The sequence below is a fragment of the Theobroma umbraticum genome, unplaced genomic scaffold (assembly GCF_002168275.2).
Source record: "Theobroma umbraticum cultivar Fairchild unplaced genomic scaffold, ASM216827v3 scaffold_56.0, whole genome shotgun sequence".
Taxonomy (NCBI): domain Eukaryota; kingdom Viridiplantae; phylum Streptophyta; class Magnoliopsida; order Malvales; family Malvaceae; genus Theobroma; species Theobroma umbraticum.
Window position 1 is genome coordinate 12,174,632 of NW_018397256.1, and position 23,071 is coordinate 12,197,702.

Here is a 23,071-nt window from a genome sequence, read left to right on the forward strand (position 1 = left end):
TCTAATTACTTGACAATCTCTCCTCAACGATGGCAACCAACTACGATTACGAGGAGGCCCCAGCCAACTACGACGAAACCCACCGCCAAGACCTCGGCTACGACCCAACTTCGTCCCGACTCTGTCAAGTCATTCGTAGATCCCTATACCGTCACATTCGCGAGAAAAATGTCTACGAATTCACCAGATGTACGAGATCTCATTCCAGACCCTCTCGGACCGTCTCTTCAAGACACTCCCTGGCCCTCCGTCGACGCCGTCGCTCATTACGTTGACAACGACCAAGTATTTTGCCTCCTTTACCGTGAGATGTGGTTTCGCCACCTCTATGCTCGCCTTTCTCCCACTCTCAAGCAGAGGATCGATTCTTGGGATAATTATTGTAGCCTCTTTCAGGTAATTATTTTTAATTTGTGATCATATCTGGGATTCTGTGACGTGGAGTAATTTGATTGGGCTTTGGTTTTTCCTTAGGTGGTGTTGCATAGGGTAGTTAACATGCAGTTACCAAATCAATGGTTATGGGACATGGTCGATGAATTTGTGTACCAGTTCCAGAGTTTCTGTCAATACAGAGCCAAAATGAAGAACAAAAGTGAGCAGGAAATCGCGCTTCTGAGGCAATATGATCAGGTATTTCAATTCCCTGCAACTTGATTATTGGTCTTTTTGCCTTATGAAATTATGAAAGCAACTTGTCATTTGAACTGTAGTTATTCTCATTGTCGTTGTGGGGATATGATGTTTTTCTGTTTCTTTTATAGGCGTGGAATGTGTATGGGGTGCTTAACTACTTGCAAGCCTTCGTGGAGAAGTCGAATATTATTCAGATATTAGAGCACGAGAAGGAGGGTCTTGAACAATTTACTGCTACTGATGGGTATGATTACAGTGGTGGAAGCAATGTCTTGAAGGTGTTGGGATACTTCAGTATGGTGGGTTTGTTACGTGTACATTGCCTGTTGGGTGATTACCAAACCGGGCTCAAGTGCTTGCTTCCTATTGACATTAGTCAACAAGGTGTTTACACCAGTGTTATTGGAAGTCACATTACAACCATATATCATTATGGGTTTGCCAATCTCATGTTGAGGAGGTATGTTTTCATTTTGCCATATTTACCATGTAATGAGTTCTTAATGTATAATAACTTTTTCTGCCTGTACTAAAATTGTTATTCAACTTCAATTCTTGTGTCATTTTTTGGTTGAGCTTGATAAGAATAGTTCTTTTTATTAAAGGTAGTATTCTTTTATTAAAGGTATGTGGAGGCTATTCGTGAATTCAATAAGATTCTCTTGTACATTTACAAGACCAAGCAGTATCATCAGAAATCTCCGCAGTATGAACAGATACTGAAAAAGAATGAACAGATGTATGCCTTGCTGGCAATATGTCTTTCACTTTGCCCCCAAGTGAAGCTTGTTGAGGAGACTGTGAACTCTCAATTGCGGGAGAAATATGGTGAAAAGATGGCTAGGATGCAAAGATATGACGATGAAGCTTTTGCCATCTATGATGAGCTCTTCTCATATGCATGCCCCAAGTTTATTACTCCTTCAGCTCCAAGTTTTGAGGAGCCCCTTGTAAATTACAACCAGGTACTTAGGTTTGTTGTTTTCTAGGCAATCTTAAGAAAGATTTTGGTGGAAGCACATTAAATAAATCATTTATGCTTGTTCCTTTTGATATTTACACGCACGATCCTTTCAGTTATTTTCAGTATACATGTTTATGTCACATAAACTTGCAGTAGTTTGGCTCTTTTATATTTCTTATATTGCTAATAGTTTAGTTGCCCCTAAAACAATCAATTATCGGGTCATAGGTTGTTTACTATTTCTTGGAACTGAGAGGTTGTGCACCCCTAGTTTTGGTATGAAAAAAACATACCTGCAAATTTATCTTGTTAGATTCACAAATAATATGGATGTAGAGCTTAGGCACATGTTATGTTGGTTCATTGTATTTAGTAGATGATTAGCTTTCCACAATCTAATGTATTTAGTTCCTGCAATTATTGTGTCTCATTTGGATGGAGACCTAGTCCCTAGGACAAAGCTTAGGTGGTAGTAGGGTGGGAGAGATATTGTAGATCTTAAGTTCATATACTTATTTATTGTTGAGGAAGAGAAGTTAAAAGTTCACTTGGCATGTTCTTTAAGATTGGTCTTCTTATATTGGCCTTTCTTTTTGTTTGTGTTATGTGAGTTTTACCTACTACAATTTAATTTATTTTACTGCAGGATGCCTACAGACTTCAGTTGAAGCTGTTTCTTTATGAAGTGAAGCAGCAACAGTTGTTATCAGGTGTCCGGACTTTTCTTAAAGTGTATTCAACTATATCACTTGGGAAGCTTGCAAATTACATGGAAGTGGATGAGCCCACTCTGAGGTGGACATTTTTTTCCTTCCTCATGTTCCTTTGTATTTGATTTAACCATGGGTGCTTAATTTATTGTGTATGAGGTAATGACCATCTTTTTGTCTTATTTTATAGGACTATCTTGTTGACATACAAGCACAAAACTCATGCTGTTGATTCCGATGGAAAGATTACCTCTAATGCTGATTTGGACTTCTACATTGATGATGTATGTTAATTTTTATCTTAAGCAATTATCTATGTGCTGTTTTGAAAATATCTTTAAGTCATGATGCCATCTTTAGAGCTATCTTTAGTTGCAGGCACAGATAGCACACACAAGCAAGTTTTGTTGATATCTCCATTGGAAAACAATAGCTGAATTACTTTCAGACTAGCTAATGTAAATTAAAACTTAAAGTTGTGTCAAGAGATGGTTTTCAATATCTCATATTAGGCTGTGAATTCCCTTTTTTCTTTGGAGGTTAGCTTGAAAGAATTTCTCTATTTTTTGGCATTGCAAGTCACACTCTACTTTGGTGCAGGATATGATCCATGTTGTTGAATCCAAGCCTGTGAAACGTTATGGTGATTACTTCTTGCGACAGATTGTCAAGGTATGGTATATATACTTCTTGCTTATGCATGCATAGCCAAGCATTTTGGGTTTATTCTACTTACTACTTATGGTGATCTTTTTTTGACCCTTTTATTACAGCTTGAAGGGGTGATAAATGATATGGATCGGATAAAGCTGGAATAGGTTGCCAATTTATCTCGCTTGGAGTTGACAGATTTTACTTGACGGTTTTACCTTCACACTTGGAAGAGATTTAATTTTATTTACATGGGCATTTTGATGCCTTATTTTTGAATTAGTGGAATGTGCTTAGCTTCAGATGTAGTTGTGTACCTGCTGTGTCGAATTCAATTTAAGATATAAATAGTTACTTGATAAGAGCACCGGAAGAACTAAGAACGTCAAAGAGGTTTAATCCTAGTTATGCTTTGCTGGCATGGCCGAAAATTTTTTGTGTGATACTGTAATCTTCTACCGAGCAATCAATGAACTGAACATTCAACCGTGCAAAATGAATGTCGTTGAGTACTCTCCTCCTTCCTCCATGAGGGACGAAGCTGATTTCCATCCAATATTACCTACATTGCCTGCCATGGTTTATATTAGTTGCAGAAGCAAGTTTGGGCATCAATGATGACTCTTTCCAGAAGTTTGGTATGGACCATAATTTTAAAGGAAAAAGATTCATAATTCACTAGGAGGTTAGGTGACTTGTTTTTCCATTGTGGGTTAGACGACCATTGGCCAGAGGAAATGGAACTTGCATTAGTCGGAAATTCAGGAAATTTCTGTGCTCTCTCCAAAGCCTTGGATATTGCCGAAGGGAGTTGGAACTGGCTTTGCCTTGACGATGCTTTCCCTCCAAAGGGCTGTCGTTATTTTACACCTAAAATATCAAAGACTCTGTGCAATTTAGTCTCCATCCGCTGCAGGAACTGTTTGACTTGTCTCACGTTTTGAATGGCAGTTACACCCGCCCTTTGCGTCTCTTCTTCTTCTTCTTCTTCTTCATCTTCTTCTTCATACTACAGTCTTTGTTCGTATCCCATCTAACTTTCAACGTAACCACCATTTAGGTAATTACATCTATTTCGCTCTCTCTCTCTGTCTGGCTCTGAGTTAATCATCACTCGCTCGCTCGCTCGATCGCTTACTCACAGTTAAGCGCAGTGTCGACTCCGAATTGCCAAGAGAACAATTGTGTCCCTATAATATGGATGGCTAAAGGCTACCCTTTCTCTTCTCTTTCTCATGAGACATGCTCTTCTTCTCTTCCCGTCCTAACCGCATGGCTGCGGCCACCACCACTCTGATACATAAAGTCTCCGTTCAGTGGTATCTCAGATCGAAAGGCAAGTCCATGTTTGCTTACCATTAGTGTTTGTGACCAATTACGGATACTTATCTGCCAGCCAGCCAGCCATGACAAGGTGCGGCAGATGCTGCTTGCACTACTCAATGAAGATAGTCAACCTCGTTATGAATTTTCTTGGGATTGCCATTATTGTCTACTCCCTCTGGCTCCAAAAGAAGTGGGATGATGGTTTTGCTGAACTGCCGTCTCACTCATCTCTTCCCAAACCATGGTAGACTCTTACCTATAATAGTATATCAGTTGTTCTTGGTCTATGTTGAAATCAGATTATTCTCATGGTTTTTGTTATTTTCATTGATTATTTCCTACTATAGCATGTTTCTCTTCTTACTCATCTGTGTTCAAGGAAAATTTTCTCTTTTCAAGTTAGATGTTTATGTAGAATTTCCCATTTAGCATTGGCCAAGCTTGGTCATAAACATAGATAGCTTAGCTTGGTCAAGCACTAAATGGAAAATTGTACATAAGCATGGCTTACTTTGAGTTATCTACATATATCTGCTTCTTTTAGTTCAATTTGTTCAAATGGACTCTGAAAATCAACTAGCTTCTTTTAGTTCAAAACACGTAAAATCACTGCCTCACCAACTTTGCTATCTTTGGTACCAAATCTACACACTTCTGAACATTTTTGCCTCTGTTTAACAGGTTTATCTATACATGTTTAGGTGTGGGAATTGCTGTCTGCTTGAGCACGCTGTTCAGTTATATGGTCTCTAATTATATCAACAATTCCATTCTTTGCATAGTATCCTTTTTAATGAGCTTGGATTTCCTTTATTTGTAACTTGCCATGATTGAGAGAGAACAAAAACGAAGAAGGAAAAAAGGATATGTAGGATTCTGAAGTTTCATTAATTGAAACTTTTATGGGAAGATGGCAATGAAGTTGCTTTCCTCATTGCCTATATGTGCTGTGGAAAGAAAAGAACACTTTTTTGGAATAAATAATTATTCCAAATTTTTTTAGGTAGTATTTCCATTCAGTCAGTGACCAAGCTATTCCTCAACCAAGCTTTTAGTACATTTTCAGCATCTCCTCCCTTCTTTTTCTGGAAGTTGCTGTGATTGTCACAATTTTCTTCAAGCATGACTGGAGTTTGGTATGCTCTCTCGACACCCATATTGACTACCACGGTGCATTTTTTGGATATCTCCTGTTTGAATATAGCTTCACATGTTAACAATCAATCAGCTTAATCTCGATCGACATGTTCAAATCCTGGAAGAGGGTTTAACGTTTGCTGAGAGTAAAATATTCTGATTTTTTTTCTTAAAGTTGCTTCACAAATAGCTCTCTCAGTTGGTTCAAACCACTCTTCTAGCTTGGCTGTAAATTCCTCTTACCTCCTATCTTACTGCATCGATCCTTCCTCTGTGACAGCTAATATCTAAATACATTGATGAGAGCCATGCAGATTTCAAGACTTTTATTATCTTCCATGAGAAGATGTGTCAGCTGATTGCTCTCATGATTTTAGTGCCACAGGTAATCCTATCTCTTTCATGCTGTCCTGTGATTACATTTCCATCAAACACAACACTGCTTCTTTTGTACAAAACTTGTATACAAGCTTTTACTTTCTATTTTGATGGAAAAGCAACCCAAAATTTTTGTAGTTAATAGCCACAAATGTGTTCATAGAAAGAAAATCATTTCCATACAATCCTTTTCACTTTTTAATCGATAAAACATCTTGAAAGTGACCATAAATTAAAGTAAAATTGTTCAGTAGTTGCTGTTTGATGTTGCATACTTGCCAGTCAAAGATATAAAACCATTTGGTAAGTTTTGGACCATTTTGTTTTTTGCAGGTCAGTGTCATTGCTTTAGCAATAATCCTGTGGACTGTTGGCATTGAGAGAATGGCCGGGACCCGGCATTTAGAAATACCCGATTTCACCAGGTCCTTTCTGGTGGGAACAGAGTCTGGCATACTCGATAACACCAGACTGACTTGCGGCAGATGTGAAGTTTTGCGCACAGGCCATCCAAGACAAAGCTTGTTGGCATATGTTGAGAGCGTTTTTAGAATGCAATCCCAAAGAACACCCATTGTTTGTTGAATTTTTTGTTACCTTAATGACAAAATGTCAAATTCTTCTTGTACTTTATTCTGGGTTAATTGTTAAAAGAAGAATCATCTCTTGGCTTTTCCCTCTTATCTGATTGTAAACTGGAAGTTGTTGGCTGTGAAAAGGCTGGTCTTTATCGAGATATCTAAAGGGGACCAAGACCAATAACATTAGCTCTGTTTGATGAACAAAAAAAAAACCAAATTAGCATTGAATTTGCTGCATATCCCAGATTGCTTCATAAGGCTGACCCTGACCCACTTAGGTTTCCACTTGAGAAACCATAAAAACACATTTGTTGCGGCATTAGCTCCCATTCTTCATCTTGGTACTACTTATGGAGTATCAGAAGCTTAACGAGATGACCACAACTGACTCAGCTGACGATTCTCTGTTCCATAACGTACCTCCAGCTCCTGATATTCCAGTCTACGCGGTACTGGCTTTTATGCTTTTTCCAAGTAATTGTACCAAATTCTTACTGATTGTTCTATACCCTACTGCTTTCTGTTCAAATTCAAGAGGCTTGGAGTTCGTTCACTGCCTAGGAGTACTTTGCTGTTGTCTATGGAGCTTACTAGCAAGTACTTGATTAGGGACTCAAACATCCAACCTGGTTAATGATCGTTTCAATACTTCAACTGGGTTTTGACTACTGTGCTCCCAATGGGTCCTTGATCCGGATTTTTTTTTTATCTATTTTGATGAATATATATGTCAAAATTGATTCTTAACTGCGGCCAAGTTCTAATTGAAGGCAGAAACACCAGGAAATATCTCAATTCTGTCTTGTTAGGCTTGAAATTATCACCAACTCTGATTTTCAATGTCAGGTATACAAAATGTAAAGATTGGGGTAAGGAAACAAGTCAAGTTGATGTTAAATTTTTGAATCAAAAATTTGAGCAGTATTTTTTAGATTGGTTTAATCAAAATGATGGGAAGCTTGTGCTGCAGCATTTCTAACCGTTGTCCAGTATTAGAGTCCCTTTCTCTATTTTGTTTGTTGCTTCAAGAATTAAGATTTCCTTGGTCTTTTATGCTGTTATATTGTATGAAAAGACAACAGTCGCTTACAATAAGGACACCAGCACAAACAAGCTGCACTTGGGGATTGGTGTTTATCGAACAGAGGTGAGCATTTGTTCCTTTTGCCAATTTTATTGATATTTCTCTCACCCACATTGACCACTGCAAGTATAATTCTGGATGGAATGCTTGTGATATGGGGTTGCATTCATCCATAACGTGTATTTATCTATCCATTTCAAGATTTTGGCATGCTGCCAAAGGATGTGAACTTTTATCATGGTTATAGTCTTTGCACTTCGATATAATCATTCCAATTACCAGCTTCTCACCAGTAAAATGAAGCCATGATATTGTTGCAAGGCTGATTCTTTCAGGTATCATATTTAGTGAAATAAACACCATACCATACCATTCAGTTACATTAGGCTGTTGATGGCTGAGCAGCAACTCTATAATTATGGATAAATATTAGAAAGATAACTTTCATGAGCATATCATTATATCACAATGCTTATTTGTCTTTGATGCAAACAATAGATGGGCTTTGTTCATGGCATGACAGGACGGAAAATCTCATACGCTGAACGTTGTTAGACAAGTGGAGCAGACACTAGCTAATGACCTGTAGGTATTTTATTATTGTTTTTGCGATCATAACTTTGCTGGAGTCATGACTGAACTCCATTTTATCTGACTGATGTTTAGGTCTGCTGATAAGGAGTACCTTCCCATAACAGGAATGGCAGAATTTAATAGATTAAGTGCTGAACTCGTATTTGGTTCTGGCAGGTACAGAAATACTAGCGTGGTTTAAAATATTTAGTAGACCAAATTTCCCATCTCCTGGTGAGGAAGTATTGAAATTTTAAAAACTAAAAATACTGACTATAAGATTGTGTATCATTTAGCAAGGCTGCAGTTTGCATATTCAATCTTAAAAATATAAAGATCTCTGATGATATTAGGCTATTTCGTGAACTTTTTTTTTTTGGCTGCTTTAAGCTCTGATTTTTAGCTGAAGGTATCTTTTCTGTTGCTGGCTGCTTATATCATTTGCTTTTGAAAAGCCCTGCCATTAAGGAAAGTAGAGTGACTACTGTCCAGTGTGTGTCTGGTTGTGGCTCACTGAGGCTCGGGGCTGAATTTTTAGCAAAACATTACCCCCAAGTAAATGACTTACCCCTTGTTCCTTTATGCCATACAATCGGACTGTTTAACCTTACTGTCTACCTTAATTTGCAGCTTGTGGTTTACCTTCCTGAGCCAACATATGGAAATCATCCAAATTTGTTATCTGCAGCAGGACTAGCTTTGAAGACTTACCGTTATTATGATCCAAAAACACGTGGGCTAGATTTTCAAGGTCTACTTCTTTTTCAACAAATTTCGTTTGTGGAAGCTTCATCTTGCACACTGCAATTTGATTTGGACCACTAGTTCTGTATATCATATTTATTACAAGTTTAAGCAATAATTGTGTGTCTCAATTTGGATAGTGCAAGAGATACCTAATTTTATTCTAATGTCAGTTGTCTTTTGTTGAACAATGATTTATTCCAAAGTGGTTATAACATCCCCCTAACAAAGTATCTTGCACCGGCTATGATTATCATCATTGTTCTCCTGGATTTAGATAATTCATCTTGGTGGTGATAGGCCTTTTGGAAGATCTTGGCTCTGCCTTAACTGGAGCCATTGTGCTCTTCCAAGCAAGTGGTCATAATCCTACTGGTGTTGATCCAACTTGTCAGCAGTGGGAACAGATCAGGCAGTTAGTGAGACTGAGAGGCTTATTACCTTTTTTTGATTGTGCTTATCAGGTAGTCAACTATTAAATACTCATGGCTTTAGGTTTTTGATTGAACTTCATTTACTGATTGATGGACTGCTTGTAGGGTTTGGTAAGTGGAAGTCTAGATGCTGATGCACAGTCCATTCGGATGTTTGTTTGTGATGGTGGTGAAAGCCTTGTAGCTCAATCATATTCAAAAACCATGGGACTATATGGGGAACGCATTGGTTCGCTTAGCATTGTAAGCCACTATGTTAAATCTCCCAACAGCTAATATCCATCTCTGTTTTACCGAACAAGATTGTTCAAATATCTGCATATTAGTCACTACTATAATAATCATAATTTGGATATAGGTTTGCAAGACAGCGGATGTGGCAAAGCGGGTTGAGAGCCAGCTCAGGCTTGTGATCAGGCCCTTTTATTCAAACCCACCCATTCATGGTGCAGCCATAGTTACTGCCATTCTGAAGGATAGGTAATATATTATTCAGTTACTAGACTTTTAATTCCTCAGGTGTCTGCCTTGTTTCTTAAATTTGTGAATTCTTGTTTTATGTAAGAAGAAGATTACTGAAAGGTAATATGAAAAGGTAAAAAACAGTAGAAATGCATTCAAACGAGTATTTCTGAAATAACACAATAGAGTTAAGGCGTATCTGAGAATGTAAATGAGGTTGGATTCCCTTTCCAGTGGCAATATGAATAAATGTTATGATTATTAGCCAGTATACCCATGTTTTGGAGCTTTTAATCTTAATACTGTTAGAAATTATTTATCTAGCATCGAATCCATGCTTTAAACTCTTTTCGGTTTGCTAATTCTTAACCTGTAGGGACTTGTACAACGAATGGACTAGTGAACTGAAAGCAATGAGTGATCGTCTTGCCAAAGTACGACAGCAACTCTATGATGCTTTATACAACAGAGGTAAATCCTTGTAAGTTCTGTCAATTCTTTACCTCTATGTTGACTGTTGGATGAGTTGCTTTTAATCATTCAACTATGAACTTAATCGTTACTAAGAGAGGCTCTCAACGGTTGCTGATTAGGCCTTTTTACCTTTTCTTTTGGCAGGGACTCCAGGGGATTGGAGCCATATTCTTAGGCAGGTCGGAATGTATACCTTCACTGGATTGAATGAAGAGCAAGTCGGCTTCATGACTAAAGAATACCATATCTACATGTCAGCTGATGGGTAGTTTCATCTACTACTCATAGCTTTATGTTTAGTTTTTCTTCCTGTTGAGTCATCCAGCTCATGTTTCTCTTGCTCATCATCAGCCTTTGTGCAACATTTACCCTAAACCATCTTTAGATCTTTGCCATGTTTCTATCAATAACTAAAGCTATACTCTTCATCAAGTTTCCTCATCAATCACCATTTTAACCTGCAGGAGGATCAACATGGGAGGCCTAAGCTCAAAAGCAGTTCCACATCTTGCAGATGCAATACATGCTGCAGTTACTCGTATCATCTAAAACCTATCCCTGAGCTCTCTTATCTTCCCCAGCTTCCATCCGATAGAAGCCTGGACGGTAGCCTATAGCCTGCACATGCTACTTGATCCTTCAAGCTGCTCACAAGAGGACATTCTGAACAATTTATTTGAACATGTCTAATGTTTTTCCAATCTATTATTGAACAACTGAACTGAATTTTGCATACATATGAGGGTTTCCCCATCTTTTTCGTAACGCAGAAAGTTGGGTTTCTGAAGGGATGGAAACGTAGGATACGTGTTACAAACAAATAAGAAAAGTCGTGACACTGACCATTTATCCTCGTAGAAGGCGTTGAACAAAACTCTGCCTTGGCAAACGTGCCAGGAACCCAACTGGTCTATCACCTCGGGAAATCCATACGCCACGTGGCTCTTCCTCTTGCCCGCTGGAAAGGCCCTCAAATTAACGGCAAAGGTGGGCCCCATTGAATGGAGCAAAACGTCAGCGGATAACAACCAGCGACCATCACTCGCCGCGTACTGGCGTGAGCTCTTTGTCAATCTTTTCTTTATAAAAACAAAAACCGAACTATCAGTTTCGGCGAGCGCGAGCAAAAGCAAAAATATTTACCAAGGACAAAAACGAAGAAGCGTAGATTAAGATTAAGCGTTCAAACTCATCAAGAAAGCTAACATGCGCCCAGAGTTGACGTCATCTTCTCCTTCGCCCACCGATCGGCGGTTAAGCGCTCTGGTCAGACACCTTGCGTCCGCGTCGCCGTTGATGGAGTCTCAAACCGCCATATCATTTTCTGCCACAGCCAGTTTTCACGGCGAGTCGGTTTTCTCTCACGTCGTTCGTGCCCCTGAAGATCCCATTCTCGGAGTATCTCTCTCTCTTTCTTTTTTCATTATAATCAAAATAACTAAGCAGGTACAGTTAGTTAATCCGTACCGTTGGCTAATTAGGTGACCGTTGCATATAACAAAGATCCCAGTCCTGTCAAGTTGAATTTAGGAGTTGGTGCTTATCGAACCGAGGTAATTTTCGTCTTTTACAGAAAAACGTTGGATTTTCTTGTTTCTTCTTGCATGAAATGTTCAATATCTCTGTATTTTGGTAACAGGAAGGAAAGCCTCTTGTTCTTAATGTGGTAAGAAAAGCAGAGCAAATGTTGGTCAACGACAGGTCACGTGTTAAGGAATATCTTCCCATTGTCGGATTAGCAGAGTTCAATAAATTAAGTGCTAAGCTCATTTTCGGCGCTGACAGGTTTGTTAATTGGATTTTTGATCTTATCAAAGAGTTTGCATTAGTTTTGTTCTATAATCCCTTTATCTTCTTTTTTGTTTGAATGTAGCCCTGCTATTCGAGAGAATCGGGTTACTACAGTTCAATGTTTGTCTGGAACCGGTTCATTGAGAGTTGGAGCTGAATTTTTGGCTAGGCATTATCATCAAGTAAGCTTCTTGTTTATTTTTATTATGTATTTATTAACCTTTGGGCCAATTTAGAGGTAATCAATTTTCATTCTCGACTGTACTTTTTGGTGTTGTTTTGCAGCGCACTATCTACATTCCACAGCCAACATGGGGAAACCACCCCAAGATTTTTACTCTGTCAGGACTATCTGTGAAAACTTACCGCTACTATGATCCAGCAACACGCGGATTGAATTTCCAGGGTATGAAAACTTCTACAAATGTGTGTATTGTTTTTTACTAGCTACATGGATGCAATTGTGTATTTTGTGTCGTTATTGTTGAAGTTGCTTCTTCATGTTTAGTTGTGCATACCTTGTTTTTGATTCTTCCTTCTCTGGAGTCCGATGAGGACCTGATAGATTTAGTTGTATTCTGTTAATTTCTTGATTATATGATATTCTTTTCTTGTGGCTAACAGGGTTATTGGAGGACCTTGGTTCTGCCCCTTCTGGAGCTATTGTGCTTCTTCATGCCTGTGCTCATAATCCAACTGGTGTTGATCCCACCCTTCAGCAGTGGGAGCAAATTAGGCGGTTGATGAGATCAAAGGCGCTGTTACCTTTCTTTGATAGTGCTTATCAGGTAGGTAGAAACTGAATGCAACAATGTGTATATTACGTTTGCATATCAAGAAACTTAAACAGTTTGAATCATTTAATTGGTTGGATTTGAATGAAGTTACCATTTCAAAGTGGATTAAATGCGGTCCTGTTATTGTAGGGTTTTGCTAGTGGCAATCTGGATGCAGATGCACAGTCTGTTCGCATGTTTGTAGCTGATGGTGGTGAATGCTTTGTTGCTCAGAGTTATGCGAAGAACATGGGCCTCTATGGGGAACGTGTTGGTGCACTAAGCGTTGTAAGACTCTAAGATTGATGTCTATGAGATTTAGTATTCACTAAATAACAATCTTTTGATTGATAGTAGCTTCTCTTTTTTCTTTTTTTTTTGTGTGTGTGTTTCTCTTTTTGTACAAGTCATGTCTTATCAAGATTTTGTCACCACAATGTACAATTGTGACTTAGTAGATCAACTTGTGCATCTTTCTCTGTCTTGTTTGTGGACCTACAGAAGGTATTCTGATTGTTTATAACAAATTTTATCATCAATAGGTCTGCAAGACAGCTGATGTAGCCAGCAGGGTTGAGAGCCAGTTGAAACTTGTTATTCGGCCCATGTTTTCAAATCCACCAATTCATGGTGCATCTATCGTGGCTACCATCCTGAAGGACAGGTATGTGTTTATGGTTATCCACATCGCTGTTGCCTGCATCTTGCAGTTTGCAAGAACTCTATTTGTTAATTGGGTTTTGCAGATACCATGCATGAGGAAATAGACTCAACAAATCACACCTATCCTGCTTTTTTACTTTGGTTTTCTTTCTTTTTATGGATTTCATACTCCTAAAAGGATGTCCTTAATTTTCTTTTTCCTTTTCCACCAACAGAAACATGTACAATGACTGGACTATTGAGTTGAAGGCAATGGCTGACCGCATCATCAGCATGCGCCAGGAACTTTTTGATGCTTTGCGTGCTAGAGGTAATCTCAAAGTTCTTTCTATCTTAGTTCAATTTCTTGCCTACTTTTCTTTTGATATTCTACCGATACACCATGCAACAATATGCTAGAGATCATTCAACTTTAGGGCATGCTTATTTCTTGTTCTGTATAACTTTCGATAGCTACTTTCGAACAAGGTTCATCCTTGTATTTATGCTTCTTTCCCGTTTGGCAGGAACACCTGGTGACTGGAGCCATATTATCAAACAAATTGGAATGTTTACCTTCACTGGACTAAATTCAGAGCAAGTAGCCTTTATGACCAGAGAATACCACATATACATGACTTCTGATGGGTAAGAAGCTCATTTCCTGCTAAACCAAATTATTCAAATTGGGCTGTTTACTTTTTGCTGGATTGTGATTCCCATTCACATATTTTCTCGTGTGCAGGAGGATTAGCATGGCAGGTCTGAGCTCCAAGACTGTCCCTCATCTTGCTGATGCAATTCATGCTGCCGTTACTCGTATGTCATAGAAAGCTTTCACAGCCAATCACATCAGTTGTATTTGTTTTTCCACTTCTGTCACCATTTCAATAATAAGTGTAATCCTCAATATACTGAAAGAATCTTTTATGCACTTGAACAATCTTTTTATCAATTAATTAATTAGATCCACAACAAATTGAATTCAAATTTTTAAAACAAAAAAAAATGACATACATATATATATGGTATAGACTACAAACAGTAATACGTTGCCGCGGAGGGCGTGGGGTGGGGTGTGCTTTTTTAGCCAAAAGAAGTCACTATCTGCAACCTTTCAAAAGATAGGAGGGGCTTGAGAAACTACTCATGGCGGTTGACGACTTCCCATTTTCAGTTCCCTTTCCAGGTGTTCCACATTCGCTGAAATCAAGAGTCCGGCGCTCTGCCTGCAAAAGTTTGCGTACCATTGTCAGCTAATTGCTCAATAATAACAGCATAAGGAAGAGGAGGACCTTAAGCATAGTTTCTTAGTAGTACCAGGATATTTGAAGCCAAATGTGACCGGCTTTCCAACTGGTTATTCTCCTTGTCCTCGTTGACGTTAGGATTGTTTGATCGTCTCGCCTTTACAATTGATTCCGGAGTTTCATTTCCCAAAACCTCCAAGGCATCAGCATAAGCAGCCGCGGTATGCTCACTTAATTGCTTCATCAACCCAATGGCATCATAGCTTCTATCCCCAGGGCTCATAAGATATCCTATGTCCTGGAAAGGAATTCGGATTATTAGTAAGCATAAGCAAAAACTTATAGATTCTAAATCTACCTGAAGTTGTTATACCTCGATTGTTATTTCTGTGTCAATCCTTGGACCCGGAACAAAAGAGTTGATGAACCAAGGAGACTTCCACGCTGATGGGGATTCGATACTTCTTTTGAATGGAGTTTCACCAAATCTGGGAATCCACATCACGTAAGTTCATAAGCAACAAATCGATTTATCCTAGCATTTGAAGTAGAAAATAAAAGAAAAGTAGCAGTACAAGCACACTGAATAGCAAAACAAAATAGTAAAATACTATGACAGCATAATGACAATAGGAAGGAGTGGAATCTAACATATTATGATTTTCAATAGCAGCATCAATCCCAGCATTATCAACCAAATTCTCTGCGGTTGCTGATGAAGTCACACATTGCACAGTAGTAACAGCAATTGAGTGGCCTTCACTGTTCTTTATTTTCAAAGTAGGAGAGCTAACAACTATGCATGCATTTCCGGATAAGCATTCAGAAGCAAAACCCTGATTTGATATAGCTCCAAAGCTTTTATGAAACTGATTTCTTGGAGTTCGTGTGCTTGAAGCCAATAATGGTCTGTCTGCTTTAAGACCAACTTGATCAGGAGAAAACAATAGAAGATCATTTATATTATGCTCAATAAGCACTGCTGAAGGCCGTTGGACCTGTCAAAAGCAGAGAGGAGAGAGAGAGATTAGTAGATAATAAATAATTCAACATTTGATGCCAAAAGGAAAGGAAGAGTAATAAAGAAAGAAGAATTATGACCAAGATTTCCAACATAAGATCACAAAAGAAAACAGTGTAAGATGTACATACAGCTATCAGCGTTACGTCAGAGTTAAATAAACAATCACCATTGGTGTGTTACTCCTAATCAAATCATCATTAAATAATAGGTCCAAAAAAATTGACAGGGATTTAATCAAACATTTGCACCTTAAGCTAGAAACTAACATCAAAATACTAAAATGGGGCAAAAAAAAAAAAAAACTCACAACTTTATTGGAAGCGTCAGCATCAGTTTTGTCCTTTGTATCAATATCGCAGGCTTCTTTTGCCATATTCCCATGGGAATTAATTCCATTAGAATCTTTCTTCTGAGCTTTATCATCAAACGATTCAGTGCGATCTCCCCCATTGTCTTGCTCCCCATTAAATGCTTGGCATAGGTTTTCTTTTTCTTCCATGGAGGCACCAGAGTGGGTTTTAGGTTCAGATTGAGAAGCCTGAGATGTGCTGCCAGTCCCACTCTCATCAAACATAACATCCAAACGAGAGAAATCTTTGGTCAAACTGGATGTCATGTCAGTTTCCAGCTTTTTGTCACTTCTTCTTTCTGATAAAGGTGACAAAAGGTCACGGTGGCGTTTCTTCAATATGGATGGTGTACCAGTAAAAGTTTTGGCAGCACTTTTTAACACAGCATCAGGACTATCGTCTCGAGATGGTGAATCCCACAACCTAAATGGAGTGATGCAGTTCATGGAAGACATCATCAGCTGGCGAATACCAAGGGGACTATATTCTTGCTGCATATCACTGCCAGATGGTATAAGATCACAGCTGAAAAATGGAATATCCAAGCTTGGAAATCGAGGTGGCTCATAACATAGAGCTCCAACATCTTGTTCTTCAGGCAAGTTTGGCTCATCATCCACAGTGGCACAAGTTTGCATTGCATCAGATTCTGAACCAAAACTATTCACCGGAACCAACTTCAAAGAATCCTTGGCAAGGTATAATTGCTCTGGCAGGTCTGTATTATCTGTATGATCATCATTAGTATAGATAAAGCCATCATGTGCATTCATAGTAAATTCCTGCTCTTGAGGTCCAAAAGGTTGACCATTTAACTGACTGGGCTCTCTGCCAGACATAAGTGTGCCATACCCCACTGAAGCAACTGAAGGAGACACAAAATACTGACAGCATGATGTCGCTAATACTTCAGACCTTGAAGGACAATTAGATTGTGAGGCTGGAGTTCTTCCAGTTTCAGATATTTGGATGTCTGAAGCCTGACAAAGTGATGAACTTGTGCAGCCACCCAGTTCAACAATATTAGATCCTTGTGTAAAATTTTCAGAGGCAAAACATCCATCATTCACTGCCTCCGAGAATAGGACCCTACAACATTCATCATCAGTTATCAACATAAGCTCTGGTTTGTCAGAAGTTGTAACCATATTTACAAAAGATGTAGGAGCATTTAATCCTACAGAAGTTTGAAATGCAGCATTCATCACTTCATGGCTTTCGCTAGCATCTATACAGTGAGTTGGCAACCCTGATGATTCTTGCCCCAATTCTATGGAAGAAATATTAGGTAGATTTGGTAAACTAAACTGATAATCCCCACTAGCAGAGTACCCTGCTTCACAAGATATTTCTGGAATGGAGAAATTGACATCTTCCAAAGATGGGTAATACTCTTCTGAACATAGCGCTGGACTGGAAATCTTCTCCTTTGCCACACCAGGCATTTCAGACAAGTGGAATTGCTGCTCTCTTGTATTTACAGCAGCATTAGCCATATCACTTGCAGACTTAGAGCAGCCAATCATGCTTGATTCTTGGCTGCATTCTGATATGTCCTCTGCTTCTGTCCTACATTTGGCACCACTATCATCTACATTGCTCTGCACCCTTGAAGAAGATGAAGGCATAGGCTGGCTTTGATTTGCAAGAAGGGGGAACTGAAATTGGTCTAGAAGGCCGGATGCTACGTAAGAGTCCAATTTCTTTTTTACCGAACTGTTCCAGTGATTTTTTATTGCATTGTCTGTCCTGTTACCCATACAAAACGATGGAGATAAAAGCAAGTCATTGGTAAGTCAAATGCAAAAATTATATTAGCTTCTAATTAGCGGAACATTACAAAAATATCAGACGATGACTTGCAGTCACTGGAGGCAGTAAGAATAAAAGAATATAGAATATAGGTGACCTCTACATAACATTGAATTGATGGAAAGGTATGGCCTCTCAAAAATAATAAGTTGACATACCTTCCTGGCAAGAACTTTGTGAGCTCTGCCCATCTGTTCCCAAAAATCTGATGAGCACGAATCAAAGCCAGTTCTTCTTCCTGAGTCCATGCCTCTTTGTTTATGGCAGGATTAAGATGATTATGCCACCTACATCAGTACTTAGTTGGATGAGCACAAATGTAAGACAGGAACGAGTTTTTTTTTTTTCCTTGTATTTTGGTTGAAAAAGGGAGCTTTGCAACAGCAAAATATTTTTATGCAGTCCAGAAGAATATGTTTACAATAACATCCAGAAGGAAAAACTCTCACAAACTGTTAAAATCAATAGGTTTAAACCAATGCAACTAGGCTTAGCCTAGTGTTACCACTCTAAGAAAGGTCAGATTCCAAGAATCCAAAATTCCCCCTCCCTCCTTGGCCATTTCCAAAGTTCCAAATGTAAGTGGGGTTAAATATTAAAATTAACAGCTCTACAATCACACCTTTCTCTGCATTGTTTTCCAATACGTCCAGGTAAGTGCTGAGCAATGGTTGACCACTTTTTAGGCCCAAATTTGTTCACCAACTCAATTATTAGCTCATCCTCCTGTTTAAATTTCACAAAAGCGACTCAAAATGCCATATCAAAGGAAAAACAGTTCATTTTATCAAGAACAGTCGATTCAAGGAATTGTGAGAAAGAAAGTAACAAAAATAATGACCTCTTTTGACCATGGCCCTTTAACAAGTTCTGGATTCAAGACTTTTTGCCACCTATGTAAACACTGTACATCAGTCCGATCCTTGAAACACTCCGCTGCAGATAAACCAGCTTTACAATTAGATCAAGCAAAACGATGCACAAAGAGCTATGATGCCACTTCTATTCGAAAATCATACCTATCTTTTTCCAGTTTTTTCCTTTGAAGCGTTGAACAGCTTTGCGCAGAATCTCATCCTGGAAGCAAATATAATATGCTTGTCAAATGGAAAATCATCTAAATATATACATATACATATACATACACAGAAACAGGCACACGCACAAATAAATTAAAGGATGGGACTAAAATCACTGGATCCATTGTCATAAAGTTATCAGGAGGTATTGTCTTACTAAAACAGGGGAGAGCAACCATAAACTAGGGAAAGATATATACCTCTTCAGCTGTCCATTGCCCTTTTGTAGAACGTCTTGTAGGACCACTAGTCCTCCTATAGAAGGATTGCAAAGTCAGAAAAATTCAGCAGTACATAAAACAGTCAATTTCTTGTAAGAGAACATACCAATTTAGTAAGAGTTAAAAAAAAAAAAACCACTATGACAAGGACGAGAGCAGCCAAGAACACGAAGAATGGTTTTAAATTTTTCAAGCAAGAGGTATTAAAAGTAACAGTCATTATGCCTTTAAGAGAATATACCCATGAAGAGCTCGCATCGTCTGAGCACCATCGCTGATGCTGAGCCCAACTGAAGGAGTCGATTTTGTTCTATCACCTTCCATAGTTTCCTTGTAGATGAATAAATCTGCATACCCCAATTCCCACTCGACAACGTTTCTCTTCGCAATAAGCTCTCCAAATCATTATAAATCAACCTAACTACAAATTTCCTCCCCGCGAAACAACAGGACAAGCTAACATAAAAGGGTAAAAAAATAAAAAAGAATCAGAAAAAAAGAAAACAATTTGAAAGTTATTTTATAGTAATTAAAAAGTCAGAAGTCAACGATTTGAAAATTTGTAGAGAATTCGAGTTCAAAATTAATCATTTCTCTCAAATTCAAACCCTAGATCATTATTAAAATTTGATTTCATTCAGATTTCAACACTCAGAAATTGGATTAAGCTTTTAAAGCAAATTGTTTAGTATTTGGAATAGACATCAAGATCGATGGAAGAAATTTCAAATTCATAAGATGATGAAAAAAATACCCTAAAAAAGGAAAAGAAGTAAAGCACTCACCGAACTAAGCTTGGAAAACCGAGAAATGAAGAATCGGAGGAGAGAGGAAGTCGAAACGCCGCGCATTTGCAGATCCAGGCGAAGAGAGGAACAGAAACTAAAGACAGAGATCTGCAAATGCACTGCGAAGATTATAGAAGATGAAAATATATGAGAGAGAGCAAAGCGTGAGAGAGAGAGAGAGAGAGAAAATGAAACGGTCTTGAGAGCTATTCAAACATAAAGGGGCGGACTAATGGAGTTTCAAACCCTATGGTTAAAGATCGAACATGTCTTGAATTTAATGGTCAGGATTTTTCCACGTTGGAATCGTGGCCGTCCATTGTCTCTACGCTGGCCTTTTTTTTCAAATTCCCAACGGCCAAATTTTTTTTTTAACCTTTTTCTCTTTTCTTTTTCTAGATTAATATTTAATGCATGATACATTCTTAATCCACTAAATACTGCCACCTCATTAACAAGATAAATAATAAAATTTATAAAAACTTTAAAATAAATATAAAAATATTATAATAATTAATTAAATAAAAATAAAATATTTTCACTCAAACCTTTTTCTTATTTTCACTCAAACTACAAAAAAAAAATAAAATGGTCAACAATTAAACTCAAACATGTAAACTCCGATATCAACAATTCCAAAAAATAAAATTATAACAAAAATATACAAAGCAACTTACAACACAATGATTATACTCAATTAAATTAAAACCCTAAACCCAAATCTAAATAAAAAAATACTAATTTATTTATTTTAAAAAAATTAACATCTCCTTTAAATATTGATTATCTTCTTATTTTTAATAGAAGAAGAATAACAAGAAAAACAAAAAAAAGGACAAAAAATATTTTGAATGAGTTGAAGAACAACAAAGACCGTGCCACGTTTGGAGAAAAGTGAAAATATTTTATTTTTATTTAATTAATTATTAAAAAGTTTTTTATTTTACTTTTAAGTTTTTAAAAGCTTTATTATGAAGTGGTAATGTTTGATGAATTGATAATATATGAAAGTTATTGACAATACATTAAATATTATTATTATTTTTTTAGTAATGAGTAATTATAGAGTAAATCTGAAATTAAATACTTGAAGGACTTTTCCCGATACATATTGCCCATCGAAGCTTAGCATCACCGACAACAAATACACGTGTCCCCAAACAACATAAACGAATGTATTGTATTTTCATAATTACAAGTTTTTTTATGTATTAATTTTATTTTTATTCTTTTTTAATATATTATTGTCATTATTATTTTATGCTTAAGCATTCGGTTTGATAATAAATGCGCTTGCATTTATTCGAAAAGTTAAATTTAAATTTATTTTCTAAATAAAAAAAGAAAATATCGTTTTCGATTTATTTTTTTCTCTTGTTAACAAGTGTCTTGAGAATCAAAATGAAAATGATGATATCAGGTTTGAATTTTAATTCGTGACAATTAAATTAATTAATTGTTGATTCTCACAATATTAAATCTGGTGTTCACATATATTTTAAAACTTGATTTAAATGGTAGATATATTTATTTTAAGGTTGGATACTTAAAAAATAGCAAGTACTTTATCTATTTACATCTTTACTTATTAGACATTAGAAGTTTTAGTGCTTAATCCGTTTCTAAATATTTGTCTTTTTTTTTCTTTTTACTTTGCTAAAAAAAATAAAAAATTTTATTTTCATATATCTTATATTATAATTTTTCTAAAAATTATAATATAAGTCTTGAATATCTTAAAAAATGAAAAAGGACTTTATTTTTAGACATCCAAAAAAAAAATATGAGCAAAAGAAAAAAGATGGAGGGAGTAATAGTATTATAATTGACAAATTATGATCATTGTATTTAAAGATTGTAAAGGTTTCTATCAAAGAAGGTAAACAATGATATAAAAAGAAAAAGTTATGAAAATTATATGCTTATCTTTAATTAAACATAGAAATTAAACAAAAAGGTCTAGACATAGGGTAGTATTTAGGGTTTATAGCAATCTCATATGGAAATGCACCTGTCTTAATAGTTAATTAAACTTGAGCCTCCCAAAGAGTTCAGAGTGGAGGTAGAGAAATTAAGAAGCTGCCATATGTATGAAAAAAGAGAGATGATTGTGTCTGTATATTGTTATCGATTTGATCGATGCACTGCGTTTCAAGTTAATTCCAAAGATGGCCACCTTCCTATCTGATCAAGGACTTTCTGTCTTTCTTTCACAGTCCACCGTCAAACCAGCTCAACTTCATGAAGAAGTGGAACTACAGCTCCCCTTGAAGATGAGAAAGTTGAGAGTGGCCAAAGCAAAGTAGATGAAAGTTCCTTTTAAATGGGTGAAGAAGCAACTGAAGTTTGTACCCACCACGCATTGCCATCCAGGCCCATACATCTTGTCAAAATCCTGTACACAAGTAAGAATCCGGAGGGTTGTGTAAAGGAAAAAACAGAAAACAAAACAAGGGATGGTCTGAAATGAACTGATAACCTTTATAATATAGGCAGCGATGGGAATGTAGTCAAAGACTTCATAGAGATCAAGAGCCCGAGAAGCAGAAGCCAGGGCTTGAGACTGCATCTTCAAGGGCATGTCTGTCTCTTCAATCACGGCTTTACCCTCCAACATCTCTTCCTTTCTTTCTCTCAACCTGCTGATATCAAAGAAACCTGGGAGACTGGGAAGAAACAGATTTTAGCAGAAAGAAACAGAGAAGATAGACACAGCCTCGTCCCTCTTTCCTAGCCTGAAGGAACAATCATTCGATGTTCCCTTGGACTTTCAAGCTGCCATGTTTCTTATTCTTTTTATGAACTTCCCTTTCACCTCATCTCCCTCTTCCCTGTATCTGTAACTATATTTTGAGATGTTATTGCAAAGGGTAAAGAAGGTGAGGCAGATATCAAGCAAGGAATCAGTGCCCTTACCAAGTTTAGAATCAAATGAAAACAAAGTACAATTTTGTATTTGGGTTCTAGACGTCCTTTACCAATAAAAAATTAGTCATGGAATTTTAAAAAGTAATTAAAGAGAATGGAATATTTTCTTGCATTTCATTTTTTTCAGGGTCCTGATGTGATAAGATTTGGGACGATAACTTGGAATCAAAGAACTTACTACCATGGAGTCAATGGGTTAACGTTTCTTTCTCCCACAAAAGAACAAAACACAAATCCACAAATGGAAGCGAGATGA

The 23,071-nt window shown here is 37.3% G+C and overlaps 6 protein-coding genes across 8 annotated transcripts; 4 read left to right on the forward strand and 2 right to left on the reverse strand.

The window, feature by feature from the left end:
- The first annotated feature begins 217 nt into the window (after positions 1–217).
- LOC110410424 (RNA polymerase I-associated factor PAF67) lies at positions 218–3,328 on the forward strand. Its single transcript, XM_021420091.2, has 8 exons — positions 218–396; positions 475–633; positions 765–1,096; positions 1,262–1,601; positions 2,247–2,395; positions 2,501–2,594; positions 2,911–2,982; positions 3,084–3,328. Exons 1-8 carry the CDS (start codon positions 310–312, stop codon positions 3,126–3,128), a joined length of 1,278 nt encoding a protein of 425 aa, XP_021275766.2. The 5' UTR covers positions 218–309; the 3' UTR covers positions 3,129–3,328.
- Positions 3,329–3,473: 145 nt separating this feature from the next.
- Positions 3,474–6,394, forward strand: LOC149527561 (tetraspanin-19-like). The gene is made up of 5 exons (XM_089782628.1): positions 3,474–4,531; positions 4,969–5,068; positions 5,343–5,423; positions 5,705–5,809; positions 6,136–6,394. Exons 1-5 carry the CDS (start codon positions 4,368–4,370, stop codon positions 6,385–6,387), a joined length of 702 nt encoding a protein of 233 aa, XP_089638754.1. The 5' UTR covers positions 3,474–4,367; the 3' UTR covers positions 6,388–6,394.
- Positions 6,395–6,706: 312 nt separating this feature from the next.
- Positions 6,707–11,059, forward strand: LOC110410427 (aspartate aminotransferase, cytoplasmic-like). Of its 3 annotated transcripts, none has more exons than XR_016350854.1 (12): positions 6,707–6,832; positions 7,459–7,530; positions 7,991–8,052; positions 8,134–8,217; positions 8,496–8,595; positions 8,671–8,791; positions 9,085–9,248; positions 9,324–9,461; positions 9,577–9,698; positions 10,057–10,161; positions 10,299–10,419; positions 10,619–11,059. XR_016350854.1 is itself a non-coding variant. In XM_021420094.2 (12 exons), the coding sequence occupies exons 1-12, from the start codon at positions 6,734–6,736 to the stop codon at positions 10,701–10,703; spliced, it is 1,263 nt and encodes a 420-aa protein (XP_021275769.2). In that variant the 5' UTR covers positions 6,707–6,733; the 3' UTR covers positions 10,704–11,059. The 3 variants fall into 3 exon arrangements, 2 of the variants coding, with proteins under 2 accessions (XP_021275769.2, XP_089638753.1); XM_021420094.2 differs by having other exon boundaries at positions 10,057–10,151; XM_089782627.1 differs by having other exon boundaries at positions 10,299–11,059.
- A 300-nt stretch (positions 11,060–11,359) lies between these two features.
- On the forward strand, positions 11,360–14,342 carry ASP3 (aspartate aminotransferase 3). The gene is made up of 11 exons (XM_021420092.2): positions 11,360–11,552; positions 11,636–11,707; positions 11,794–11,939; positions 12,028–12,127; positions 12,231–12,351; positions 12,570–12,733; positions 12,872–13,009; positions 13,264–13,385; positions 13,600–13,694; positions 13,891–14,011; positions 14,109–14,342. Exons 1-11 carry the CDS (start codon positions 11,361–11,363, stop codon positions 14,191–14,193), a joined length of 1,356 nt encoding a protein of 451 aa, XP_021275767.1. The 5' UTR covers position 11,360; the 3' UTR covers positions 14,194–14,342.
- On the reverse strand, positions 14,276–20,094 carry MYB3R-4 (myb domain protein 3r-4). Its single transcript, XM_021420089.2, has 12 exons — positions 19,885–20,094; positions 19,341–19,555; positions 19,079–19,133; positions 18,819–18,876; positions 18,641–18,735; positions 18,422–18,525; positions 17,958–18,086; positions 15,945–17,736; positions 15,265–15,611; positions 14,987–15,101; positions 14,684–14,911; positions 14,276–14,592 (listed from the first exon to the last, which is right to left on the reverse strand). The coding sequence occupies exons 2-12, from the start codon at positions 19,421–19,423 to the stop codon at positions 14,467–14,469; spliced, it is 3,132 nt and encodes a 1,043-aa protein (XP_021275764.1). The 5' UTR covers positions 19,424–19,555; positions 19,885–20,094; the 3' UTR covers positions 14,276–14,466.
- A 1,640-nt stretch (positions 20,095–21,734) lies between these two features.
- LOC110410616 (dynein light chain 1, cytoplasmic-like) lies at positions 21,735–22,867 on the reverse strand. Its single transcript, XM_021420397.2, has 2 exons — positions 22,367–22,867; positions 21,735–22,282 (listed from the first exon to the last, which is right to left on the reverse strand). Exons 1-2 carry the CDS (start codon positions 22,502–22,504, stop codon positions 22,127–22,129), a joined length of 294 nt encoding a protein of 97 aa, XP_021276072.1. The 5' UTR covers positions 22,505–22,867; the 3' UTR covers positions 21,735–22,126.
- Positions 22,868–23,071: the final 204 nt, after the last annotated feature.